Here is a 26,037-nt window from a genome sequence, read left to right as displayed (position 1 = left end):
TTTGTAGTTATTCATTTGCTATTAGGTATCTGCTCTGTCATTTCCAGTATGGACCAAGCATTTCATGCCAATACGTGGAAGTTTATAATTAAGTAAGTTTGTTGGTTTGTCTTTTTATAATGTAGTTTCCTTATCCCAGATCCTAATGATTCCTGCTATTTTAGATTGCATTTGAAATATTTTTGTGTGTCTAAACTTTACTGGCACTGTTGTCAGATGTTCCAGATATGTTGCATGTACCTTTCAATCCAAGCTGAACTCTATCCTAAAGAGAAAGCTTTAGCTAATACTTCTGAATAGTAGACCATAGGCCAGAGTATTTCTGAGCCACTTACCTATTGCTACTGTTATTTAGTCAACTATCAAGTGTTACATTTCTAAGCTTAGAAAATTAGTAAGTATATTTGCAGCTGACAGCAACTCCTTCTAATACACATTTGAGCTGAGATCTTATAGAGTTACCAGGGAGAGTGCCCATAGCATTCATGAGAATATTAGGGGTGAGAGAAGATATCCTTAAGATGTAAAAACACGTGCTTAAAACCTCTGTATACATGTATAAGATATGAAAGGGCAATATAACTCACTCATTTCTTAAGTGCTTTTCTTATACCATCAGGATATTTAACTTATTAACAAATAATACTTAAGACTGTCACCTGACTACATACATTTGAGTTCATCTTGAAATCCTTCTGGGCCATTAGGCAATTTGGTTACTTTCTCTAAACCTTAGTTTGTTCATCTAAAAATAGAAGTAATGGTAATAGCATCCTCTTTATAGGGTTATAGTAAGTGTTAAGTTCATCATTGTGAAATGTCTAATTTTACATGACACTAGTGAGTGCTCAGTAAGTTAGCCACATGGTCATCATGATGTGTTGTCCACCCTTGTCCCTTTCCAGTTTGTTTTTACTTCCCTCGTTCAGAGTAACAATTTTAAAAATGAAATTGGATGTCACTGTGCTGCTTAAAATCTGTTCCACTATACTAAGAGTAATGATCTATATCTTTCTGGTCACTTCTTCACTAGCCCATCTTTGTTGTACTCTCCCCACTCTCAGTTCCTTCAACATACCAAATATTCCTGTTCTCAAGTCTCTCACAAGTTTTCCCTCTGCAGAGGCTGCTCAAGCCCTGCTTTGTACCTTGTTAGCTCATGCCTGTCTTCAGTCCTCAGCTTCACTATTATATCTTCATGACAGCATTCTTTGATAGACTTGCCATCAGAATAAGATTGAGTTTCTTTTTTTGTAGTACTTACACTTAGCATTTGTCATAACTGTAATTTGTTATTATAATCGTAACATTCCTTTAACATTAGACCATGGGTTCCATATACAGCAAACTTATGTCCATTTATTTATGTATTTTTATTATTTATATTTTTATTATTTTTATCTTCAGGCCTAGCAGAGTATCTGGTAAAATAGTAAGAGTTCTACTAATATTTTGTAAAGGTGAATAAGAAATTAGCAATTAAATTAATTAAACAATTGCTTTAAAGGTAAAATTGGTACATGAATTGTACTGTGTATAATATATATTCATTTTGTTTTTTTTCAGTTGTACACAGTAGATATTTTATTGACCTGAGATACCTGAGTGGTCATTTGTCTGTTGTGGTGATTGTATTCTTATCTTTTTATCCGTTTAGGCTGAGCCTTAAACACCAGTTGGTTATAAAGAACCAGTTGAAACATAAAGATATAATTACAAGCTTATGTGAAGACATTCTTTTGTCCTTCCAGTCTTGTTTACAGTTAGCTGAACAGATGACACAGTCTAATGCACAGGTAAAATATGGCCAAACAACACTGTAAATAGGAGCTCTTATTTGCTGTGGCAGTTATTACATTTCATTTGAACATATGGGTCTATTTATGAGGGTTTTGAAATTATTTATGGCTCTTAATTCACCTAGAACACCACATTATATTAACTTCTTTGCTCTGTAGTGACTACCTCCCCCTTACTAGTTAAGACAGTCACCGCAGAACGCTTTTGAAATTACTGTACCCTAGCCGGGCGTGGTGGCACACGCCTTTAACCCCAGCACTCGGGAGGCAGAGGTAGGAGGATCGCCATGAGTTCAAGGCCACCCTGAGACTACAGAGTTAATTCCAGGTCAGCCTGGACCAGAGTGAGACCCTACCTTGAAAAACCAAAAAAAAAAAAAAGAAAGAAAGAAAGAAAGAAAGAAAGAAAGAAAGAAAGAAAGAAAGAAAGAAATAAATTACTGTACCCTAAAACAAAACTCATTTTCCTTGTGTTATATTTAAGGTTTTCCTGATACAACCATAGTTCATCTTCTGTCTTTGTTGATGCATTGTAACCTTTAATGATGCTAGCATGTGTGCATGTATACATATGTACATGTGCATTTGTGTTTGTATCTGTCTTTTTAAACTTTTTTTATTGATAACTTCCATAACTGTTGACCATAAACCATGGTAATTCTCTCCTCTTCCCAACTTCCCCTTCACAAATCCACTCCATCATATCACCCCCACCCCAGTTAGTCTCTTTTTATCTTTTCCTCCTGTTATGAGGGTCCTATGTAGATAGTTGCAGGCATTGAGAGGTCATGGTTATTCAGGCCATCTTGTGTTGGGAAGGCTGCATTGTAAGTGGTCCTACCCTTCCTCTGGTTTGTTGTCAGTCTTTTAAAGTAAGTATGGATTTAAGCTACTTTTGTTTTTAGGAACTTGCAGCATCGAATTGGCATCCTGTGTATGAAACAGATTGCCAGTAATCTTAATAGAATTTTAGAACACAGTCAGCTCATTTTCCTGTAACAGTATTATTAAACAGTGTTGTAAGATAGCTCTGATATCATTTAAACAGCTCTAAATTACAGGATTACAAGTACTCAGGACCTGACTGTTATCTGTAACTTTAATGGGAAGATGAGTTGACTGGCAGTAATACAGCTGCTTCTCTTGGTGACCTGCAGGCTCATAGAAGATTTCCTTTGTTCTTCCCTGCCAAACAGTAGTGGGGACGGGTATGGAGGTTCAGTCAAGTTGCCAAGGAGCAGGGGTAGTCTAGAAAGGTAGATCCTAGAGGAGAGTAGACTTTGAAAAGTAGTTCTGAAACTCATAAATTAGTGAGGAATAGTTTTAGGAAGAAGCTAGTCTAATCATTTTCTTCCTGCTTCTCTCTCTCTTTTTCTTTTGTCTCTTCTACCTTTAGATCCTTGCTTTCTTTTTCCCTTTGTTTTCGCAGATGTGCCCTTTCTCATTTCTGTCACCTTTACTAACAGGAGAAATTATTTGTTGGGTGTCCTGTGCCACTGCAGGGAGATTATCCCCTTCTCTACCCTACTGACCCTATCTTCATTCCCAACCTTCTCCTTTTCAATTCCCTTTTTAATCTATCTTTATACCACAGACTTACAGCCAGTAGTTGGAGAAAAAGCTTAAAGAAATTCCTTGATAGGAGGGAAATGTGGAAAGCCCAAGGCATAGTACAGCCTGTAGTAGAAGAGAAGGGAGAGTCTGGAGGTTCTAACTAGAGTGGCTATTTGCACATAAAGTACATTAAATTAATCTTATATAAGTTGATTTTATATTGAAATTAGATAATTAAACTGAACGTTTTTATGACTCCAAGCAAAGTCTCATGTTTTGTGTCATATAAATTTTGGACTGATAAATGTGACCAGCTTTACTTACTGTCCATTGCCTGAAATAGAGCTCTAAGATGCACAGTCTTAATAGCTATTTGTGTTTTGATGTCTGTATTCTGATCAGCAACTCCCTCTGCTGTTCACTATTGATTTGAGAAGTGTTTCCAGGCAGTTTGCATGTTGTTACAGTCTTTTGGGCTGCTACAACAAAATGCCTTAAATTAGGTCATTTATAGATAATGAATATTTCTCACAGTTCTGAAGTCTGAGAAGTCCACATCAGCAAATCCCAAATGCCTTCAGTTTTTTCACCTTTTTGCTGCATTCTCATGATGAAAAGGGAAGGGCAACTCCTTGCACATCTAATATAAGGACACTAATCTAAATCATGAAATAATTATTTCCTCGAAGGTGTCACCACTGAACATTAGGCTTCAATATATGTTGGTGTGATGGTTTATATTGATTGTTAACTTGACAGAACCTTGAATCACCTGTGACAGATTATCTTGATTAGGTTCACTGAGCTGGGAACACCCACCTTAATTCTGAGGAAGGTCCTGGAATGTATAAAAGGGACAGAGCTGGCTGAGCAGCAGCATTCATGGCTCTGCTTTGTGTCCTCACTGTGGGACTGAGTTTGACCAGCTCCTGACACCATCCCCTGCTGTAGCTGTAACCTGGCACTAAGCTGAAATGAACTCTTTCTCCTTTAAATTTACAAGAAGATAACTAATACAGTTGGCATGGGGACTGGTATTTGTACCATGGAGCCTTGTTTTTTAAAATGTCAAAATAGAACCAGTAAAAATTTCTAAGAATGGTGTTTGGATATATCAGTCTCTGTGTTTTCTGAGGCTGCCCTAAAAAATGATCACAAACTGAGTGGCTTAAAACAACAGCATTTTATTCTGTAATAGTTCTAGCAGCAATAAGTCCAAAAGTGGCAAAGACCATGCTGTATCTGGGGACACTGTATTCTATACCTTTCCCTTTAGCTTCTGATATTTCTGAAAATCCTTGGTACTTCTCAGCGATAACTCCATTCTCTGCCTCCATAGTATTCTTTCTTTGTGTTTTTCTTTCTTGGGGTACCAGCTATATTGGCTTGAGTTTCCTGTAATCTGGTATTACCTTGTCTTATGTAATTGTGCCTGCAATGACCCTATTTCCAAGTAAAGTCATGTTTTGAAGTATTGGAGTTTAATTCTTTAACATATCTTTTTTTTTTTTTTTTGGTTGAGAGTTGGTTCAGCCTAACTGATACTTTCTTATTAGGTTTGAATTTAGTTTCATACAGGATTGAATCTTAAAGCTTTAAAGCTACCAAAGTTCCTTTTTGTAAAGATAAAGAAATTGAGCCAGGTGTGGTGACTTACGCCTTCAATCTCACTAAGGAAGCTGAAGCAGAAAGATGGCAAGGTCAGCCTGAGCTATGCCTGACCCTCGAATAGAACCTATTAGAAATTGTGTGATTCAGAAGAGGTCTATTGTCTACACCTGATTTCATCATCTGCTACGTTTAGATTTGATACATATACATATACATATACATACACATACACATACACATAGACACACACACACACACACACACACACATATTGCTTGTTTGTTTTGTTTTGTTTTTTTGAGGTAAGGTCTCACTCTAGCCCAGGCTGACCTGGAATTCACTATGTAGTTTCAGGGTGGCCTCAAACTCATGGTGATCTTCCTACCTTTGCTTCCCAAGTGCTGGGATTAAAGGCATGCGCCACCACGCCTGGCTTTGGTCAGTATATATATATATTTTTAAATTATTTATTTATTTATGTGAGAGCGACAGACAGAGAAAGAGGCAGATAGAGAGAGGGAGAATGGGTGCACCAGGGCCTCCAGCCACTGCAAATGAACTCTAGACACATGCACCCCCTTGTTCATCTGGCTAATGTGGGTCCTGGGGAATCGAGCCTCGAACCAGGGTCCTTAAGCTCCGCAGGCAGGCACTTAACTGCTAAGCTATCTTTCCAGCCCTGATCAGTATATTTTTAATGAAAGCTTGCTGGCCCAGGTTCAGTTGCCCAGTACCCACATAAAAAAGCCAGATGCCGCACGCATCTGGAGTTCACTGAAGTGGCAAGAGGCCCTGACTCACTCTCACTCACTCACTCTCAAATAATTAAAAAAAAATTTTTTTGTTTTATTTATTTATTTGAGTGACAGAGAAAGAGGCAGAGAGAGAGAGAGAGAGAGAGAATGGGTACACCAGGGGCCTCCAGCTGCTGCAAACTCCAGATGCGAATGCCTCATTGTGCATCTGGCTAATGTGGATCCTGGGGAATTGAGCCTTAAACTGGGGTCCCTAGGCTTCACAGGCAAGCGCTTAACCACTAAGCCATCTCTCCAGCCCTCAAATAAATTTTTTAAGTGGATTTGTTATTGGATCATTCAATTCCATTTTGATTAGGTTTAATTAAGGTTTTGCTATATGTGGGAAAGAACATACCTAAAATTAACATTAATGGTAAAATAGGGTTTTTATATAAAATGTTTAAAATTAAAGATAATTTATTTGGATTAACTTTATGGTGATAATTTAAAAGTTTAATTTATCCTTGGGCTTTTTGTATTCATGACAGCTATCTACCCTATTTGTGATAGCAGTATGGAATTAAAATATTTGTCTAGGTCATAAATATATTTAACCAGTTTCTTGTCATTTCAGTTTTCATAATCTAAACACATTAAATTGCGTACTGGTGCTAGTCTTTTTATAGACTATAGTTCCAAAGTCGAATTGCTATTTAGTCAAGGAATTTTAACATGTTCACTTTTATTTATTTATTTATTTATTGGTGCTAAGGATCTAACCCAGTGAACATGCTAGATAAGACTCTACCCTGAGCTATATCATTGTTCTTATACTGAGCTCTTAAGAAAATTACTTTATTCTTCCATTTGTGATTGAAGAAAGTATGTGTTCATAAACTTTCCTCTCCTACTTAAGAATACTATTTATCATCTTTTTAAACTTTGCTAATCAAATAGCCTTTGGTCTTTTCCTCTTCCAAAAGATGTAATTAAATTGTACTTTGGTATCCTCATTATGTATTATGGCGGTCTTTAGATGTTCTCTAACTACCTTGTCATGTATTTGCTTTTTTTAAATTATTAAATCAATTAGTATCTTTTTTTCTTTTGATTATTAACTTGATCCCCGTGTAGCAAACAGCAACCATTTTATTTAAATTTCACAAATCAAATCAACCACGAAGGGTAATTTTTGTTTTCTAGTATCACTAGTGTAGAATTAAAATTTCACTTCTTTAAGTGTATTTTATTAATTTTGTGTTTGCATTTTTCCTACAAATTATACATAGAATAATTACATCTTGGAAAGTTTTATAATTTATGCTTACTAAGAGATCTTGTTAGAAAATATTGTTAAGCTGGTGCTGCATGCTTTTAATCCCAGCACGTGGGAGGCAGAAGTGGGAGGACTGTTTTAAGTCAAAGGTACTCTGAGATTACTTAGTGAATTCCAGGTCAGCCTGGACTAAGCCAGACCCTACTTTGATAAACCAAAAACAGAAGTAGAAAATATTGTCTCTTTTATAAGTCTACCTAATTTCATGTTTATTTTGTTTTTTTTTATTTCCTTTTTTGGAACAGGATAATGCCGACTCTAAATTATTTCAGAAAACACTAAAATTGTGTCGTTTTTTTGCTAACTCCCTTTTGCATTATACTAAGGTAAGGCCTACTTTCATAATACATAAATGGGAATATATGCTGAACTATGATTATCCTGTTTTTATCATTTATTCCTGAAAGATGATGTGGTAATACTGGGTGAGGAAATCACACCTGGGACTTGTGTCCAGTGTGACGACTAAAGTTTTTGCTCTCTGAGCTTTAGTATTTTGCTTTGTGAATTGAGGATAATGTGTAATAAGTTTGTTGAGAGGCATGTGAAGTAACCTGTTATATTCTTTGTGTGGTCACATGAGGTGCTTAGGAAGTGATTACTGGTTGGTATAGCTGCAACAGTAAAAGGCTTTAGCTACTCAGCTTCCTCCTCCTCCTCATTCGTATTGAGGTTTTACTTTGCATGCCATTTGAAGAGGAATCTATAACTGAAAAGTCATGTTGCTTACAAAGAATAAGTAGAATTGTTTTATTTTAGGAATTTCATCCTTTCCTCTCTGATTCTTGCTGTGTATTACACCAGCTGTACCTTCAAATACACAGGTAACAAGAATGTTTTGAGATTATTAAAATGTCACAGTGCCATTTGTTCTGTGTAAAGCTTAAATATATAATTTTAAACTAAAACTGTAATGCTTCTTACTATTTGGTAAATTTTTACCTTTTTGCTGAAAATAATGGAAGATGGAAGGGTTTGAAGAATAAAGTCCACATGTACTTACCTTTGTATTTGTCAGCTCCTTACATGTGAGTAATAAATATTTAGTGTGGTGAAAATACCAATAGCAAAATAAAATATATGTTTACATTTTGTATTTGCATATTTTGGTAGAGTTGGAAATTTACTTAGTTGAAATTACAAAGTTGGCTTCTGGGGTTTAACAGCAGATTGAACCCAATAGTAAACTTAAAATCAAGTTAGAAATTATACAAATTGTACACAGTGAGAAAAGGACTGAACCAAATATCAGTTGTACATGGGATAATATAAAATAGCCTTACATTCATACATACATATGCATGTACAGTACATATACATATACACATATATTCAGTATATGTATGCACACATGTACACAGAACCCAACCTCACCATCTGAATAGCTGCTGTCCTAAGTGACTTACTGTTATTTTCTTGTTTTGATTTGGCACAAAAGTGTTCTTGCTGTTTCCAGCCTTGCCTTGCTTTCTCTTCTCCACATAGTAGCCAAGGTGAGTTACATGCATAGACATGTCACTTCTCTGCCTCACCCCTCAAATTGACTTTCCTGAAAGAACTTCTTGTTCACTTTTCGTAATTTTTTTCTCCCCAGCACTTAATTAACTTCTGCATAGTACTGTAGTCCCTTTTGCATGGTGACTATGTGCCAAGGCCTCCAGTTAGTATCTGAAAAGGCAGATGGTACTGAACCTTGTTTTTTCTCATATATGCATAACTATAACAGTTTCTAAATACACCATTGCAGTAACATACTATTGTAATAGTTATGTGAATATAGGCTGCCTCTCTCAAAAAGTCTTCCTGTACTACTCTCACCCTTGTGATTCATAGTTAGTTGAAAAGAGGGTGTGAAGTGAATGACGCATTGGGATATGCCATTAGGCTGCTGGGTAAGAGTTCCTTGCAAACAGGCACTGCAGTCATCAGCAACTGAGCTGATAACCAGGCTAGTTACCTAATGGCTAATGGGCAATTAGCATATATGACATGGACATGGTGGACAAAGGAATGATTCACATCCTGGTGGAGTGGAACAAGATGGCATGAAACTTCATCTTACTACTCAGAACAGCACACAATTTAAGACTTGGAAATTGTTTGGTAGCACAGTATCATCCACTTTCACAAGTAGCACATGGGATAAATACATGGGCATTTAAAAATGCTTAATAATTAATTTAAAAGCACATCATATGTTTTAAAAAGTTAATACTAGCTGGACATGGTAGCACACACCCTTAATCACAGTACTCGGAAGGCAGAGGTAGGAAGATCACCATGAAGTCCAGGCCACCCTGAGACTACATAGTGAATTTCATGTCAGCCTGAGTTAGAGTGAAACTGTACCTCGAAAAACAAAACAAAAGAAAGTTGGTAGCTATGGCTCAAGTCTGGAATTTCGTACCTATATTTTATGTATGTCTTATAGTTTTTTGTTTTTTTGGTTTTTTTTTTTTTGGTTTTGTTTTGTTTTGAGGAAGGGTTTCACTCTAGCCCAGGCTCACCTGGAATTCACTATGTAGTCTCAGGGTGGCCTCGAACTCATGGCAATCCTCCTACCCCTGCTTCCTGAGTGCTGGGATTAAAGGTGTGTGCCACCACGTCCAGCTTTATAGTTTTATATTTATGATAAGTGAATAAATGTCACAGAGGAAGGAGTGCTGTATTTAGGGAGGCCAAAGGAATGAACAAAGTCACATAACTCCTTTATCATACCTAGTGCTGTTTCTTTCACACTCAAAAGACTGCAAGGGTTTGTTAGAGAATCTTCAACTGTCGTAACCCACCTACTGCTGTCAGTACAAAGTAACATGGCAAAAATATTGAGTACATCTCTCATTTTATATATGTCTTAGTTTAATTAGTTCAGTTTAAACCCCAATTCCTGAGTCATTTCTGTAAATTCTTTTTAACACCCTATATTGTTTGTATAGTTTATTTCTTATAGAGCTTTTCCTTCTGAGAACTAGCGTTCATTCTAAATTTAACTTTTTCTTTTTTATTTGGTTTTTCGAGGTAGGGTTTCACTCTAGCTCATGCTGACCTGGAATTCACTATGTAGTCTCAGGGTGGCCTCAGACTCACAGTGATCTTGCTGCCTCTGCCTCCTGAGTGTTGGGATTAAAGGCATCACCACCATGCCTGACTAAATTTAACATTTTACTTATCTTAAAACTGGACTGGGGAGATGGCTTAGTGAATTAAGTCCTCAGCACACCAGCATGAATACCCAAGTTTGAATGCCTCTCCCCCATGCAAAAGCTGGTTGTGGTGTTACTGAAGAGGTAGAGACAGGAGCATTCTAAGACTTGCTGGTTAGCCATTTTTAGTTGGATCACTGACCTGTAGGATCAGAGAAATAGGTGGATAAGGGCACCTTCAAATGTTGGCCTACACAGACACACACAGTCATACCAACCACACATATATGCATGCTAAAAAATCCCACTTACCTAAGCTTAGTTTTATTTTATTTTTTTATTTTTACTTATTTACTTGAGAGCTACAAAGAGAGAGAAAGAGAGAGAATGGGTATGCCAGGGTTTCCAGCCACTGCAAACAAACTCCAGACATGTGCGCCCCCTTGTGCATCTTGATAATGTGGGTCCTGGGGAAATGAGCCTTGAACTGGAGTCCTTAGACTTCACAGGCAAGCACTTAACTGTTAAGCTACCTCTTCAGCCTAAACTTAGCTTTTTTGTTGTTTATTTTTGGTTTTTTTTTTGAGGTAGGGTCTCACTCTAGCCCAGGCTGACCTGAAATTCACTGTGTAGTCTCAGGCTGGCTGCAGACTCATAGTGATTCTCCTGTCTCTGCCTACCAAGTGCTGGGATTAAAGCCATATACCACCATGCCCAGGTAATCTTAGTTCTTAAATGTAATGTATTTTTACTTTTTATCCTTTTACTTATTTATTTTTTGTCTTATTTTGAGAGAGAAAAATGGGCATGTCAGGGCCTCTAACCACTGCAAATGAACTCTAGACACATTTGCCACCTTGTACATCTGGCTTATATGGATACTGGAAAATTGAACCTGGGTCCTTAGGCTTCATAGGCAAGTGCCGTAACTGCTAAGCCATCTCTCCAGCTCCTCTTTTTGAGATGGTCTCACTCTGCAGCCCAGGTTGGCATTGAATTCATGGAAGCCCTTCCCCCTAGGTTTTATGAATGCTTGAATTATAGGCATGAACCATTAAAATTATTCATTTATGTTTTAGTATTTTTATTTTCATGTAGTGCAACAGAATGGGTGTGCCAGGGTCTTTTGCCACTGCAAATGAACTCCAGGTGTACAAGGTGGCACATTTGGCTTTATGTGAGTACTAGAGAATCAAACCCAAGCCAGCAGGCTTTGAAAGCAAGTGCCATTAACCACAGGACCATGTCCCCAGCTCTTAAAATAATTTTAGCCAAAATTAATCAGAAGATCCAGTTTTTACTTGTTGATTGTATATTATTGTTTACAGTCTTTTTAAGGACACCATTGTCAAATAGAATTATAATGCTTCAAAGTAATACTAAAAATTTTCAAGAAATATTTTTTGTATAATTTTATAGAATTATAGTGATGTTATTTAGTTCCTGGGTCTTCACATTACTGTGGTATCAATTCAGTACTTGGAATTTTTTTCTATAAAACACAAGGTTTATGCTTTTTATTCTGGCAATATTAGCTTGTAGTACTTTATGATCTAAATTCAGAGGATAATTATCAATGAATGAGGGTGTCCTCTGTTGACAGCAAGTTTCCTCCAAGCCTATATGCTGCCAAGATTTCCAAAGCACAACAGGAGGAAATAACTACTTTCCTTGTGATACTGGATCCACTCATCAGTCAGCTGATCACATTCCAGCCCTTTGTGCAGGCAGTTTTGGATAGCAAACTTGGTAAGCTTCAAAACAGGTTTAATGTTAAATCATCTATTAATTATGACACGTGAGAGATACAGTTATTTACTCTTATGTAATCATTCTTTAATTTAAAAAAGTTTATTTAAAATTTTGTGTATTAGTAGTGAGCCCATTACTTATTTAAATCATACCTTTAGTTTCTTTGTATGACATAACCAAATTTGTGCTAAAAATATGTTGAATGCATTTTTAACAATTTGCTATAACTTAATGTATAACTTAATTACCTATAAGACCTGCCATGTGAACTACAATTCCCACAATGCCTACTCCTGGTGATGGTTATGGATAAGCTACCTTTTCAGCCTGTGGATATACAGACCCTGTGGTGCACAGAAAGCCAAGACTCACAAGCTACAACCAGGTGATATATTTTATATCTATTTATATATACATATGTGTGGTATGACTCTGTGTGTGTGTAGGGCAAGGTTGTTTGAAATGGTCTTAAAATTCTGTTTAAGTCAGACATGAGGTGTCTATAATACCAGCTATGCAGGATGACAAGCCTGATAGTTTTGAGACCAGACTGGGCAAGATAGTGAGATTCCATCTCAAAATAAATGTCATATTCTACTGAGTAGCTACTATGTAGAAAAGGTACTTTAGAATAGAGACAAAATATGTAAATCTATAACATGCTGAAATATTTGTTGTTTACTGTTAATTACCTAGTGATTAGCATGGAAAACGTAGAATGTAATGGAATTGGGACAAGTAGTAATAAGTAAAAGTGAGCTCTAGTAGATAGGTACAAGCTGTCTCTGGAAATTTCACTTGTCCTCACCCTCTTGCCAACACTATTGTCTAGGCTGTAGTTTTTTCCTGGATTATTGCTATGCTTTTAGTTTTCATCCCTTCCTGGAGCCATTCTTCAGGTTAGTCTTCCAAAACTGGGTTTCTGCTGAGTCAGTGACATGTAGTGTTCAACTGCCCCAGTTTTGCTTTTAAAGCCACCCCAATTCTCACATTTACTTTATTCTTCATTCTGTCATGAATTTCTAGCATACATACCTTGGTGTCAGGCTGTTTATATGAATAAGCTTTGTCTTTATCTTTCATAGTTTACAGTTTTTACTTTGTTTCTGAAAACCTTTATGAAAGTTTTTCAACTATTCCAGTCTTAAGATGACCCTTCCCATGACTTTTAATTATATATGTATATCAGTACTATTTAAATGATGGCAACTTATTTAGTTAATCCTCCTGCCTCTAAATGCTAGGATTATAGGCATGTACCACCTTGCCCCAGCTTAAAAAAAAAAAGTTTGTTTAGGAAAAGACTTTTTTTAAAGAATTTCTCTGACAGTGAGTATATATTTTATATGTGTGTGTGTGTGTGTGTGTGTGTGTGTGTGTGTGTGTGTGTGTATGTGTGTATCCCTATGTATTATCAAGTATTACTGATTATTATCTTGAGACATTTTGATTTGATACATAGCCCTCTATATTACTTTCCTGTATCTGCTAATTATGAACTGTTACTAATGTTGGGTTCAATGTTCTCACTTTTCCTGCAGGATATCCCTACTCAATGCCATTTTCTACAGTTTTGAGCAGTGTTCTGGTGAACTCTCTCTTCCTGTTCATTTACAGGGAGTAAAAAATAAAGGCCAAACTGAGGTGCCTGTCACCTTATATCAGCATGTCTGTGTTCATCTGTGTGCATTTATTGCTTCCTTTCATCCCTCACTGTTCCCTGAGCTGGTAAGTGTGCTTCTCTGATAAATAGAGTTTACATTTTTGTTTTCTTTTCATTGATGTTGTGATTAATATGTAGAAGAAAGCATGGGAATAATTGCTGGTGACACTCTTTGTAAACACTATCCCTTCAACTTATACATTTTACACTTTGGTTCAGATGGATCCCAGGAAATGGTAATCTTTTATTCCTGTAGTACTTAGACATAATATTTAGCTAAAATATTTGAGAAAACATTTTGAATAGGAAGGTTAGAAAATTCTGTGAGGACAGAGAAGAGGATAGAGCTTAAGTTCACTAACAAAGTGAATAATATTATGTAATCCTATGTCTCCTAAAGATTTTAGGCCTTTTGCAGACAGTTGTACTTTTTTTTTTTTTAATGGAATTAGATTAGAAAGTAGATTGAGAAAATTCTAGAAACATTTCTGGTTGTTGTCCTAGATAAGCTGTCCTCTTAGTCTGAGAATGTTCAGAAAAGAGCATAATTGTTAGAATTTCCTTAGGGATCAGTATTATTTAGGGTATTACACAGTGAATAACATCCAATACATATTAAATATATATGAATCAGAGTAAGCAGAAAACTAATTATGTTGCTTTAAAGCTTTCAGAGAATATAGAGTCGTGGTGGCTCATAATGACTGAGTTAGCATCCCTAAATCTACATCTGCTTTGATTCCCCATGGCCTAGCACAGTGATTACCCATGTAGTAGGTGCTCAGCAGATGCTGAGGAAATGGCATTGCAGGTTCTTTTAGATACCAGGTTGTAGGTTTTAGTGCTTTCTTATTTTAGAATGGGAATGTAATACTGTTGTTAATTTTTCCCAAGCTTCTGCATATTAGTAAGTTTGCGTTTCTTGTTCCACTAGGATGCTGCTCTGTTGAGTGCCGTGCTTAGTGCTAATATGATCACCTCCTTGTTAGCCATGGATGTATGGTGCTTCCTTGCTCGGTAAAAATGCCATTTTGCTGTTCTGATTGGGTTTTAGTAATGATTGACAGTAAATGATTTTTATAATTATAAGTTGAAAAAATAACTGTTTCACTTCGTTAATAGTATCTCAAAGTAGTTTGATTTTATGCCACTGTGCTAAACTGGAAAACAGGTGCCTTCTTTCCTTCCTTTGGTGCAATCCAGTAGATGAGTATTTAATAGATAGATCTTTGGTTATGGACATAATTTGAGCACACATAATTTGAAATCCAAAATGTTTCGAAATTCGAGCACTGACATGATGCCACTTGTGAAAGTTTAATGTACAAGATTATTAAAATATTTTGTAAAATAATTATATGCAAATATTCTGAAATCTGAAAAACCTAAAATCTGAAACAATTCTGGTATAAAATCTTTTAGATAATGGATACTCAACCAGTAATGCCAGTTAACATGTCCTCACTAGGACATTTATAGGGTTAGAGAAATTATCTCTGTGCTTTTCTGAATATCTGTAGGCTAGGAACCCAGTTGTTTTCTTTGTGTCTTAGATATGGGACTGCTGAGCTCTGTGCACATCATGTCACCTTGGTGGCTCATCTGGTAAGTATAGCTATAAGGCCTAAAGCACACACCTTCCATATATTATTTTCTTTGGGAACTATATGAAAAAAAAATTATACATGCCTTTAATCCCAGCACTGAGGAGGCAAAGGAAGAAGAATTGCCATGAGTTCAAGGCCACCCTGAGACTACATAGTAAATTCCAGGTTAGTCTGGGCTAGAGCAAGACCCTACCACAATAAAACAAGAGAATATGGGTGTGCCAGGGCCTCTAGCTACTGCAAACAAATTCCAGACTCATGCGCCACTTTGTGCATCTGGTTTTATGTGGGGATTGGAGATTCGAACCTTGGTTGTTAAGCTTTACAGGCGAGTGCCTTAACTACTGAGATCTCTTTAGTTCCATGGGGATAGAAGTGGTTTGTTGTTGCTACTGCTGCTGTTGTTGTTTGATATTTTATTTATCTGAGAGAGAGAGAGCAAGATGGAAAGAGAGAGTAAGAGGTATCTGGGTGCACTAGGGCCTCTAGCCACTGCAAACAAACTCTAGATGCTTGCGTCACCTTGTGCATCTGGCTTATGTGGGTACTCAGGAATTGAACCTGGGTCCCTAGGCTTAGCAGGCAAGTGCCTTAACCACTAAGCCATCTCTCCAGCTTCTAAGGTTTTAGAATTTCTTTGATTTACACTAAATCAGGAAAAGTAAGAAAATTATCGTACTAAAAAACTGATAGTATAAAACTGGGGAATTTATTTCATATTTTTAAAAGTTTATAGAGTTTCACTGATGGTTCTAGGAAAGACTAGGATAATTGAGAACAGATACAAAAATCAAAATAGAGTTGTAAAGTTGATAGTCAAGAGCTTGTCTCTTTCTAATGACTCCAACTCGCTTTTGATTTTGTTATTTCTTTTAGTCAGGATGATGGGAGAGGGAATAAGTTTGATGCTTTTAGGAAAAGAAGTCATCATGTTTTATTATTGAGTACAAAGAGAATATAACTCAATGATTTCTTATTTAGTTTATTTTTTGAGGTAGGGTCTCACTCTAGCCCTGGTTGACCTGGAACTCACTGTGTAGTCCCAGGCTGTCCTCAAACTCATAGCAATCCTACTACCTCTTCATATTCAGTACTGGGATTAAAGGCATGCACTACCATGTCTGGCTCTTTGAATCTTCTTAATGTTGACTGTTTTTTGCTTTTAAATTCTGAAATGTGTTGTATATAAAATTTTAACCTACATGTTATACTTTTTTGTCCCTATCATTTAATAGTCATCACATATTTCTTTTAATGATTGTATACTAAACCAGTAAATAGCATAGTAACCTGAACAGCTGACATTCATATTTCTATAGTTAATAGCCTGGACCATGGCTTACTGTCCAAAATCACTAACACATTCTTCACAGAAGATAGATTTGTTGCATGTTTTATATTTCCAGTCTTCATGTATTTATTTTTTTGAGACATGGTCTGAATACCTACATGAGTTAGCTTAAAACTCACAGTCCCCCTGTCTCAACCTCCTGAGTCCTAGGATTAAGTGCCTGTGCTCCCGGTATTTTTTTTTTTTTTTAAAGAAAAGCACTCATCTCTCTTAGTGATTATGTCAGGAACTGGTAAAGTTGAGTTTATAGTCTTTTAATGAAGTATCCATCTTACAGAGCTACATCAACTGCCAGCTGTGCAAAACTGCTGAGATCATTAAGAAATCCATAAATTGTATAAATTGGGTAGAGATTAACATACCATGTTACATCATCAAAGTGGTAATTAGAATTTGAAACCAGTTTTTTAAAATGTAACATCAGAATTTGTCATTATGAAAGCAATCTAGGTTCAATGAAAAAGAAATTAAAGAATAGCCCCAAATTAAAAGCAAAATTAGCTATAATCTTATCCCCCAGGAAGAGCCATTATTAATATTTTGACATATATTTGTGTCTTGTAAAATGTGATTATGAATCAGTCACTCTTTTCTTTGTCTCTGTTCTCCCAGATAAAATCTTGCCCTGGAGAATGTTTTCAGCTCACCAACCTGTCAATACTGTTGAAGAGGCTTTTCTTCTTCATGGCCCCATCTCATCAGGTAAGGATATTGTCTTTGTCACTTTCCTCAAGTCTCTTGTCGAAGACTGGATTGAGGTTCCTGTGCCTTATTTATTCTAAATTTAGATGTTGGTATGACTCGAGCATAAATTAATATATTGATTGTTCTAGTCAGCCAGGGCTAGATTTTGATATCTCTGAGGTTTCAGATAATCTGATTCTGTCATTTCCCTTGGTTTTCATACATTGAGATATTTGCAGGCAATGAAGTACTTTGTATCCTCTGCTCCTGTTAACTTATTATGCTTTGAATGATGACTAATTTATTATGTTGTTGGGGCATTAGGAATCAAATACACTAGCAATAAATCATGTTCTTTAAGTTATATTTGGTACTTACTGATAGTACCATGCATTTAAAACATACAATGTTAAATTTTTCTTTTGAAACAGGATTTCACTATATAGCCCTAGCTGTTCTGAAACTCACTCTTGTAGACTAGACTACCTCAAATTTAGGTAGATCCTTCTGTCTCTCTACCTTCTGAGTGCCACTATGCCTGGCTCCATTAAAAAAAAAAAAAAAAATTTTTTTTAATTTTATATATTTTAGAGAAAGAAGGGGAGAGAGAAAGAATGGGTGCGCCAGGGCCTCCAGTCACTGCAAACAAATTCCAAATGTATGTGCCAGCTTGCGCAGCTGGCTTAATGTGGGTCCTGGGGAATTAAAGCTGGGTCCTTTGGCTTAGTGGGCAAATGCCTTAAACCACTAAGCCATCTCTCTATCCCTTAGGTCCAATTTTTTATATTAAATGTTGAAATTAATAGTTATTGTGCATCTAGTTATTGGAGGCTACTTGTTTAATTCTCAACATATTTCAGATGGAATTTATCCAGAAATTTTCTCCAAAAGAAGCAGAAAATTTGGCTCTGTGGCAGTATATTTCCTTCCAGGCATTGTCTGCTAAACTTAGAAAACAAGTTGCACATGAAGTGACCAGAGTAAGCACTGCCCAGTGCAGAAAGTGGCTGAGCAGCAGTTATACTTTGAGAGAACTAGAATCTCTGGTAAGACATTTCTTCTGATTGGATTTATTCATCTCTTGTTTATTGAGAATTTCAGGTACCAGGCTGATAATAAGATGGATACAGTCTCTGTTCTCTGTCTAGAATTGTCATATTGAAACATTATAAGAGTGCTCAGAAAAACTTGCCATATTGATTGTACAATTGTATTGGGTGTGGAACAATTTACTTCATTGTGGAAAACACATTGGGAAAACATTAAACACATTTGTAACATTTTTGTTGACAAATGTCTGGATAAACCAAATAGAATTTCTTTAAAGACATTGTCTCTTAATACTGTGTAGCTGAGTATGATTCTTTTGACAAAATATTACCTCTTGCCTCTTTGAGGCAAACCTACTTTGAAAAGCCTATATGTATGTCGCTTGCTATGTAGAATGTTTCCTCATAAGATGTGGGTTTTTTTTACAAGCTGACTTTTTATATAGTACATGTAGTTCAATTTTTCAAATTCAGTGATTATTTTCTTATTCATTAATTCAGTACATATATATTGAGTGCTCTTATGCAATAAGTTCTGTTTTAGGCATTGGGGAGTATTACAGGAAAGAAAAGTAAACATGCCATTCTGCTGAACTTACATTCTACTGAAGTAGTACATGACACAATTAATTATCTGCTAGCCATAAACAGACAAAAACCAAATCTAAGCAGGGATAGGGATAAGATATCTAAGGGTATTGTGAAGGTTTATTTACAGTTTTTAATTAGTCCATGCTTTTCTCCATGTGTTTTTTTCATACTGTATAAGTGTTCAAATGCTATTATAAAATGGCAGTTAACCTTAATTAAGGAAGTTTAAAACATTTACATATATGAGAAGAAGGTTTGTCATTTTGTTGTTGTTTATTTTATTTATGAGCAGAGAGAGTATAAGAATGAATATGGCCACAACTAGGGCCTCTTGTCACTACAAATGAAGTCCAGGTACATGCATCATTTTGTGCATCTGGCTTTACATGGGTACTAGGGAATCAAACCTAGTACCTTCCCCAGCCTCATCAAAAGAAGTTTTTATATGTCTTTATTTTTTTAATATTTATTTTTATTTATTTATTTGACAGAGAAAGAAGGGGAGAGAGAGAGAGAAAAAATGGGCATGCAAGGGCCTCTAGCCACTGCAGACAAACTCCAGATGCATGCATCACCTTGTGCATCTGGCTTATGTGGCTCCTGGGGAATTGAACCTGGGTCCTTTGGCTTTGCAGGCAAACGCCTTAACCACTACACCATCCCTCTAGCCCTGTCTTTATTTTTTTTTATGGATTATTTATTTATTTATTTTAATTTTTTTTTTTTTTTTTTTTTGTTTTTCGAGGTAGGGTCTCACTCTGGCTCAGGCTGACCTGGAATTCACTATGTAGTCTCAGGGTGGCCTCGAACTCTCAGTGATCCTCCTACCTCTGCCTCCCGTGTGCTGGGATTAGAGGCGTGTGCCACCACGCCTGGCTATTTTAATGTTTTTATTAGCATTTTCCATGATTATTAAAAAATCCCATGGTAATTCCCTCCCTCCCCACCCCCCACGCTTTCCGCTTTGAAATTCCATTCTCCATCATATTACCTCCCCATCACAATCATTGTACTTACATATATACAATATCAACCTATTAAGTACCCTCCTCTGTCTTTATTTTTTTTATTTTTATTTTTTTTTTTGGTTTTTCGAGGTAGGGTCTCACTCTGGTCCAGGCTGACCTGGAATTCACTCTGTCATCTCAGGGTGGCCTTGAACTCATGGCAATCCTCCTACCTCTGCCTCCCAAGTGCTGGGATTAAAGGCGTGCGCCACCACGCCCGGCTCTCTGTCTTTATTTTTGAAAACTATTATATAATATTTGACTAACTAGTTGTGACTGGGTTAAATTAACCATGTTTTTTATTTAAGAGGGAGAGGGAGAGAATGAGTGTGCTAGGACCTCCAGCCACTGCAAACGAACTCTAGACTCATGCCATCTTGAGCTTCTGGCTTTATGTGGGTCTGAAAAATTGAACCTGGTTCCTTTAGCTTTGCAGGCAAGGTGCCATAACCACTAAGCCATCTCTCCAGCCCTTTTTAAAACTTTATTTTATTTATTTGAGAGAGAATGGGCACACCAGGGTTAACTTGTATTTAATGTTCATGACTTTCTATTTGTGCATCTATACTGGCCAATAAACGATGTGCACTTTTATACTACAGAGAAAGTAATGTTTTTGGATATTGGACAAAAGCACCAATTTACTAAAGTTGAGCTATAGCCAGAACTCAGTGAATATATTTATAAAAGAAAATAGGTAAATCTTGAATGAGAAGCTATAAGATAATTTTATAAAATGAGTGATTATTTAAATGTGATGGATTCAAGTCATTGTTATTGATCATTAGTTTCTCACATGCCCTTTCTCTCTGCCCACCATACCCCAAGACACTTCCATTCCTGGCAGGAGAGAAATTTGCATTTATATATACAGGTGATAATCAGTACAGAAAACATTACTTTTAAGCTTAAAATTCTACATACTATATTTGCTTACTAAACGTTGTGTTGGTGAAAAAGAAATCTCCACTTTTAAAAATACAGGAACAATAAAAATATAGGAAACTAGATTTCAGGGTGCATTATATGAAAAAGTATGTAACTTTTCATTGATGACTACTAAAGTTAGATTTAATAAAACATACTTATATTGGAACAGCTATAAAAGAGTTTGGTTTTGGGCTGGAGGGATGGCTTAGTGGTTAAGGCATTTGCCTGCAAAGCCAGAGGACCCAGGTTTGCTTCCTCAGGACCCACATTAGCCAGATACACGAGGGGGTGCATACGTCTAGAGTTTGTTTGCAGTGACTAGAGGCCCTGGCATGTCCATTCTCTCTCCCTCTTTCTGTCAAATAAGTAATAAAAATAAAATGTATATTTAAAAAGTTTGGTTTTTACTATAAAGAGTTAAGTAATTCTGGTCCTGCAGCCCAGTTTCTAATTTCTGCTTTTTCCCCATTCTCTGGCTTTAGAACACAGCACTTTCTGCTTTGCTTGCGCTTTGTAATTCTGCTGGTGAAGCTGTGGATATTGGACAACAAACTGCAATTCTTGAAGTTGGAAATCAGCTTTGGGCCTTTTTAAGCTTAAAACTGGTAAGGAGAGTATTGATTGTTTCTCTGAAAAATAAAAACCATTGACAAGAGAGTATTGAAATTTCTGTATAGAATAAAATTTCTATTTTTCTGGCTTGGTTTGGTTTGGTTTGGTTTGTTGAGGTAGGGTGTTGGGTGTTGCTTTAGACCAGGCTGACCTGGAATTCTCTATGAAGTCTCAGGGTGGCCTTGAGCTCATGGTGATCCTCCTACGCTGCCTCCCAAGTGCTGGGATTAAAGGCCTGTGCCACCATGTCCAGCTAAAATTTCTATTATCTTAGGCACTTTCTCAAGCACTTTTCATGGACTGGGGAGATGTCTCAGTAAATAAAGTGGTTGCTACTCCAGCCTGAGTATCCAAGTTCAGTTCTCCTCAGACCCACCTAAAGTGCTGGAAGCCATAGCAGGCTTCTGTAATCCCAGCACACTGAAGGCATGATGGGAAGCAGAGAGAGGAGAATTTCATGGAGGTACAGCAAAGGACAGCAACTGAGCCAGATCCAGAAAAAGAATCTTGCCTCAAATGAGGTAGAAAGTCAAGAACTGCCCAAAAGATGTCCTGTGAACTCCACATACACACGATGGCATGTGTGCAATTGCACATGAAAGATATACACACTAAAAAAGAACTTATTAAAAGTGGCATTGGCAGTTCAACCCTGTTTCTGTTCTTTGTTGGGGTAATGTAGTTTATGTGATTTTAAGCTTTTGTATAAAATCATTTGGGCAACAGAGAGTAAGCTTATCTGAAGGTAGAAAAGGCTGATGATGGATGTAACTAATTTTGTATTCCTGTTTCAGCAAAACCAGTAAATAAGTGGTTATGTTAAAAACAGGGGCGCTGAAGCCCCTCGGACATGGTCAGGCTCAATTAAAGAAAATATCAGAAGATGGCCACTGCACAGTTAAAGAGAACTTCCATGATCTTTGTGTCAAAATTCTGAAAGAAGATAAAATCAGTCCACGTTCTACAAGTGGATGCTAGGAGGCTACGATGCTTTACAGAAAAATAAATAAATAAAAGTCTAAGGATGGTTGTTCTAGCTGTATTTGCTAATGCAGAACAGGCAGTTTTAGAATATTACCAATTTAAATTCAAGAACACCAAAAATGGACTAATCATGGACTTTATAAGTACAAATAAATGTGATAAATCTGGCATGTCATATGCTGACACCAAGAAAGCAAGTATTCTCCTTCTCATTCGCAAGGTCTACATTCTAATGCAAAATCTGGGACTTACCTAATGATCTTTGTTTGACTATGAAACTTTTTTACTATGAGGTTACCTCAGATTTCCAACCTCCTGATTTTAAGGATAGTGATTGTGAAGGAACAGTATTTGAAGGGGGAGCCTATGTACTTAAGTGTGGGAGAAGTCCTAACACCTTTACACACTTTAAAAATAAAAGTGATTTCCCATGGGACAGGCTGGACGGGGCCGGGGCTTCCCTTTGAGTAGCAACCCACCCACTAACTGGTGGACTATGCTGACCTGGGGTCAGGCACATGACTTTGACTGCTGCCTGTCCCTATGGACCCCAAGACTTGGGGGAGCTGTTGAATTTTTCATTGTCCTCACGGGACTGTTTTGAGGCGGTTGAGATGTGTTTCAGGAGCACAGGGCCGGACAGCTCATTGTGCTCTTAATAAATGTTTCTTGTCTTAACCAACATAAATAAATACATAAATGTGACTGCTAAGAAAGAAATAATGGAAAATGTTGATTCAGCTATACCAACACCAAAACAATTTAAAACACCATTTCAAAGCCAGGCATGGTGACACACACCTTTTAATTCCAGTACTCAGGAGGCAGAGGTAGGAGGATCTCCATGAGTTCGAGGCCACCCTGAGACTACACAGTGAATTCCAGGTCAGCCTGAGCTAGAGTGAGACCTTACCTCAAAAAAAAAAAAAAAAAAAAAAAAAACCAGAAACAAAAACACCATTTCAAAAAATCCTAATGGACAAAGATGAGATGGAAGATGAAAATTCTATGAATGAAGATTTTTATTTTGAAATTAAATAGAAGAAAAAAATCCTAAGGAGCTTCTCAAATCAGAGAACCAAATTTATTTTCTTAAATAGGTGAACATAGGAAGTGTAAAGACAATCCAAAATCTCATTGTCAGTTTAGCAGTTGGTCAGTGAAACATCTGAACTGTATGTCTGAAAGCAAAACAAGAAGTGGAAAACCATTTCAGAATAAAATGGTAAATGGAAATGAGTCAATAAATTATAAGGAAAATTTGAAGAGATGTTGATGTGAATCTAAGAAAACAGTCCTGTACTTTGATTCTTGTAGTCAAGAAGAGTCAGTGCCAGAAAGGAGAAAGTTTAGTGAAACAAAAGGAGCATATAAATTGCTTTTCTTTCTAAATATTTGCAAAGCTTTTCTCCACATATAAATCAGAAGATATTAAGGAAAAATAGGATGATACATATTCCAAACTAGGTTATAAATTATTTTAAAGATCAAAATATGATACTTTTTTGGAGTATGTAAAGTGTGACTTCTAGCATTTAGTGGAAGCTGAAAAGCTGAAGACAAAATGTTCACTTACTGGAACTCATAGAAATTATTTTGCACATTTGTTTTAAATTTCTTCCTTTCTCCCTTTCCCCTATTTTTCTTTCCTTCCCTCCACCCCTCTTCTCCCTCCCTTCCTTCCTTCTCTTTCTTTTTTCCCATCCTTTCCCTTCCTTTTCTTTCTTTCTTTGTGGCCTCATATGCTACACAAGTGCCCTTCCACTGAGCTATGCCCAGTCCTGTAGATCATATTTTATCATTAGTTTTCATGGCCACATTACTGTCCTGCAGTCTTGTGACTTCAGCAAGAGCCTTCCACTGATGCTCATGTATCATTTAGTAGTTACTCAGTATCTTAGTGATACAGCTTAACAGAAGCATGACACAGTAACTGTGAAGAGGTAGAACTGTACCAAGACAAAGAGACATATAAGCTTTTCAGTGTCAGGCAAAAATAATTAGATTCCCTTTAAAATTAATCTTAACCAGGCATGGTAGCACACAAACTTTAATCCCAGCACTCAGAAGGCATTGGTAGGAGGATTGCTGTGATTGCTGTGAGGTCACCCTGAAACTATATAGTGAATTCCAGGTCAGCCTGAGCTAGAGTGAGACCCTATCTCAAAAACAACAACAATAAATTAATTTTGACTTGTATTATAGCTGTTCTTTTTCCTAATCATGTGATCTCGAACAAATTGTTTAATTTCTCTCACCCTATCTTCTGATTAGCAAAGTGAGGGTAATAGTGTCTATCTTAGATGCTTTAAGGCACAGGCAATGTAATATTACTATATATATAAAATAAATGTTCAGAGGGTAAACAGTTGCTACTGTAGCTATTCTCACATATTTGAAATTTTTTCATCAAAATGTCTTTTTTTTTTTTTTAAATTTAAGGTAGCCAGTCAACCCTGTGTTCAGCAGACATTTAGCATTTTATTGCCACTGATGGGATTTCTCATCCAAATTGTAGATCCGCAACTGATAAGTCAGGTAAGAATATTAACCTATATTGACTGGAGTCCTTTTCAATGAATTTGCTCCTTGGCTTACTTACCATTCCTTTCTTGATGAAATGAATGTGTCATAGAATCATTTTCTTCGTAAAGATATCAACTTAATTTCTTCCTAGTATTTATTTTACTGGGTTGTTAACTGAGTTTATCAGTTCTCTATCATTTCAGGCTGAATGTTTTACTATTAAGCAATCAAAACCTTGTGTTGCTCACTGCCCAAGAAAAACTTCTGATGTTAGAAGTCCTGATTCTTGTGTTGAACTATCTTTCCTAACATTTTCAAAGGCACTGTCAGGAGCTAAGAGAAAATGAAACATTACCAACATGAATTCAGGAAAGTGCCCCATTATTTCCTTGAGGAAGTAAACTTTTTGGCAGGAAAGTGTCACTAAATTCCCTCTCTAGATTTCAGTTTATATAGCTAGTTCAGCCAAGCTTAGGTCACTGATGAATCTTTGTGGTGGTTCATTTATACCTAGGCTTGGAGCTTCTGAGACAATAGAAAATGGGAAGGGCCTTCCTTTTACTTGACATCATTTAGAGGCTTTGTTAATTATAGAATGAATTATAATAGAATTGGTCTTGCCCAGGTCCAGCCTCAGTGAGGTTGTAGAACTTGAAGGGGATGTGTGGAGTTGGTGTTGTGAGGAAGTGATTTGGACCAGTAGTTCAGGTGAAGCACACTGGACACAGAGCAAAACTCTGCTTCTTTATTTATATTTTTACAATGTTTATATTTTTTGTAAGGAAGACATAGCAACTTACTCTTGTGGCTTTCTCTAAGAAATCTTGTACAATAATCTTCTTGGTTTCCCCTGCTTCTGCTTATCTCTGCCTCATAGACATTCTGATAACATCTTAAACAAGAAAGTCAAGGATTGCAAGCTGCTTAATATCTTACCTGGGCTCATGGAATGTAGCCAAGAGCCCCGGCAGGTAACTTTTGCGGTTATAAGGTGATAGACATTTATGACCTCAGAAAGAGCTGTGTCAGCCACTCTTTACATAATATTTCATCTTGCAGCCTGAATAACAGTACGTTTCTCTATTTCTAATCCTGAATTGT

General features: G+C 36.6%; 1 protein-coding gene and 1 pseudogene across 5 annotated transcripts in view; both read left to right on the top strand.

Annotated features, from left to right (window-relative positions):
• C1H1orf112 (chromosome 1 C1orf112 homolog) overlaps nucleotides 1-26,037 on the top strand; it is a 43,244-nt gene that overhangs the window by 10,178 nt on the left and 7,029 nt on the right. For all 5 annotated transcript variants that reach the window (XM_045142225.1, XM_004658893.2, XM_045142224.1 and 2 more), the window contains 13 exons: nucleotides 8-92; nucleotides 1,658-1,796; nucleotides 7,283-7,363; nucleotides 7,797-7,861; nucleotides 11,784-11,929; nucleotides 12,188-12,317; nucleotides 13,474-13,660; nucleotides 14,530-14,612; nucleotides 15,149-15,200; nucleotides 17,166-17,255; nucleotides 18,098-18,283; nucleotides 21,297-21,419; nucleotides 24,853-24,948. In XM_045142225.1, coding sequence (XP_044998160.1) covers nucleotides 8-92; nucleotides 1,658-1,796; nucleotides 7,283-7,363; nucleotides 7,797-7,861; nucleotides 11,784-11,929; nucleotides 12,188-12,317; nucleotides 13,474-13,660; nucleotides 14,530-14,612; nucleotides 15,149-15,200; nucleotides 17,166-17,255; nucleotides 18,098-18,283; nucleotides 21,297-21,419; nucleotides 24,853-24,948 — 1,463 coding nt within the window. The remainder of the gene's footprint in view (nucleotides 1-7; nucleotides 93-1,657; nucleotides 1,797-7,282; nucleotides 7,364-7,796; nucleotides 7,862-11,783; nucleotides 11,930-12,187; nucleotides 12,318-13,473; nucleotides 13,661-14,529; nucleotides 14,613-15,148; nucleotides 15,201-17,165; nucleotides 17,256-18,097; nucleotides 18,284-21,296; nucleotides 21,420-24,852; nucleotides 24,949-26,037) is intronic.
• Nucleotides 22,243-23,830, top strand: LOC105944027 (annotated as a pseudogene).

Source organism: Jaculus jaculus, chromosome 1, assembly GCF_020740685.1.
Source record: "Jaculus jaculus isolate mJacJac1 chromosome 1, mJacJac1.mat.Y.cur, whole genome shotgun sequence".
Classification (NCBI taxonomy): Eukaryota; Metazoa; Chordata; class Mammalia; order Rodentia; family Dipodidae; genus Jaculus; species Jaculus jaculus.
The sequence above is the reverse complement of the archived record's forward strand: the minus strand, read 5'-3'. Positions and strand labels throughout refer to the sequence as shown.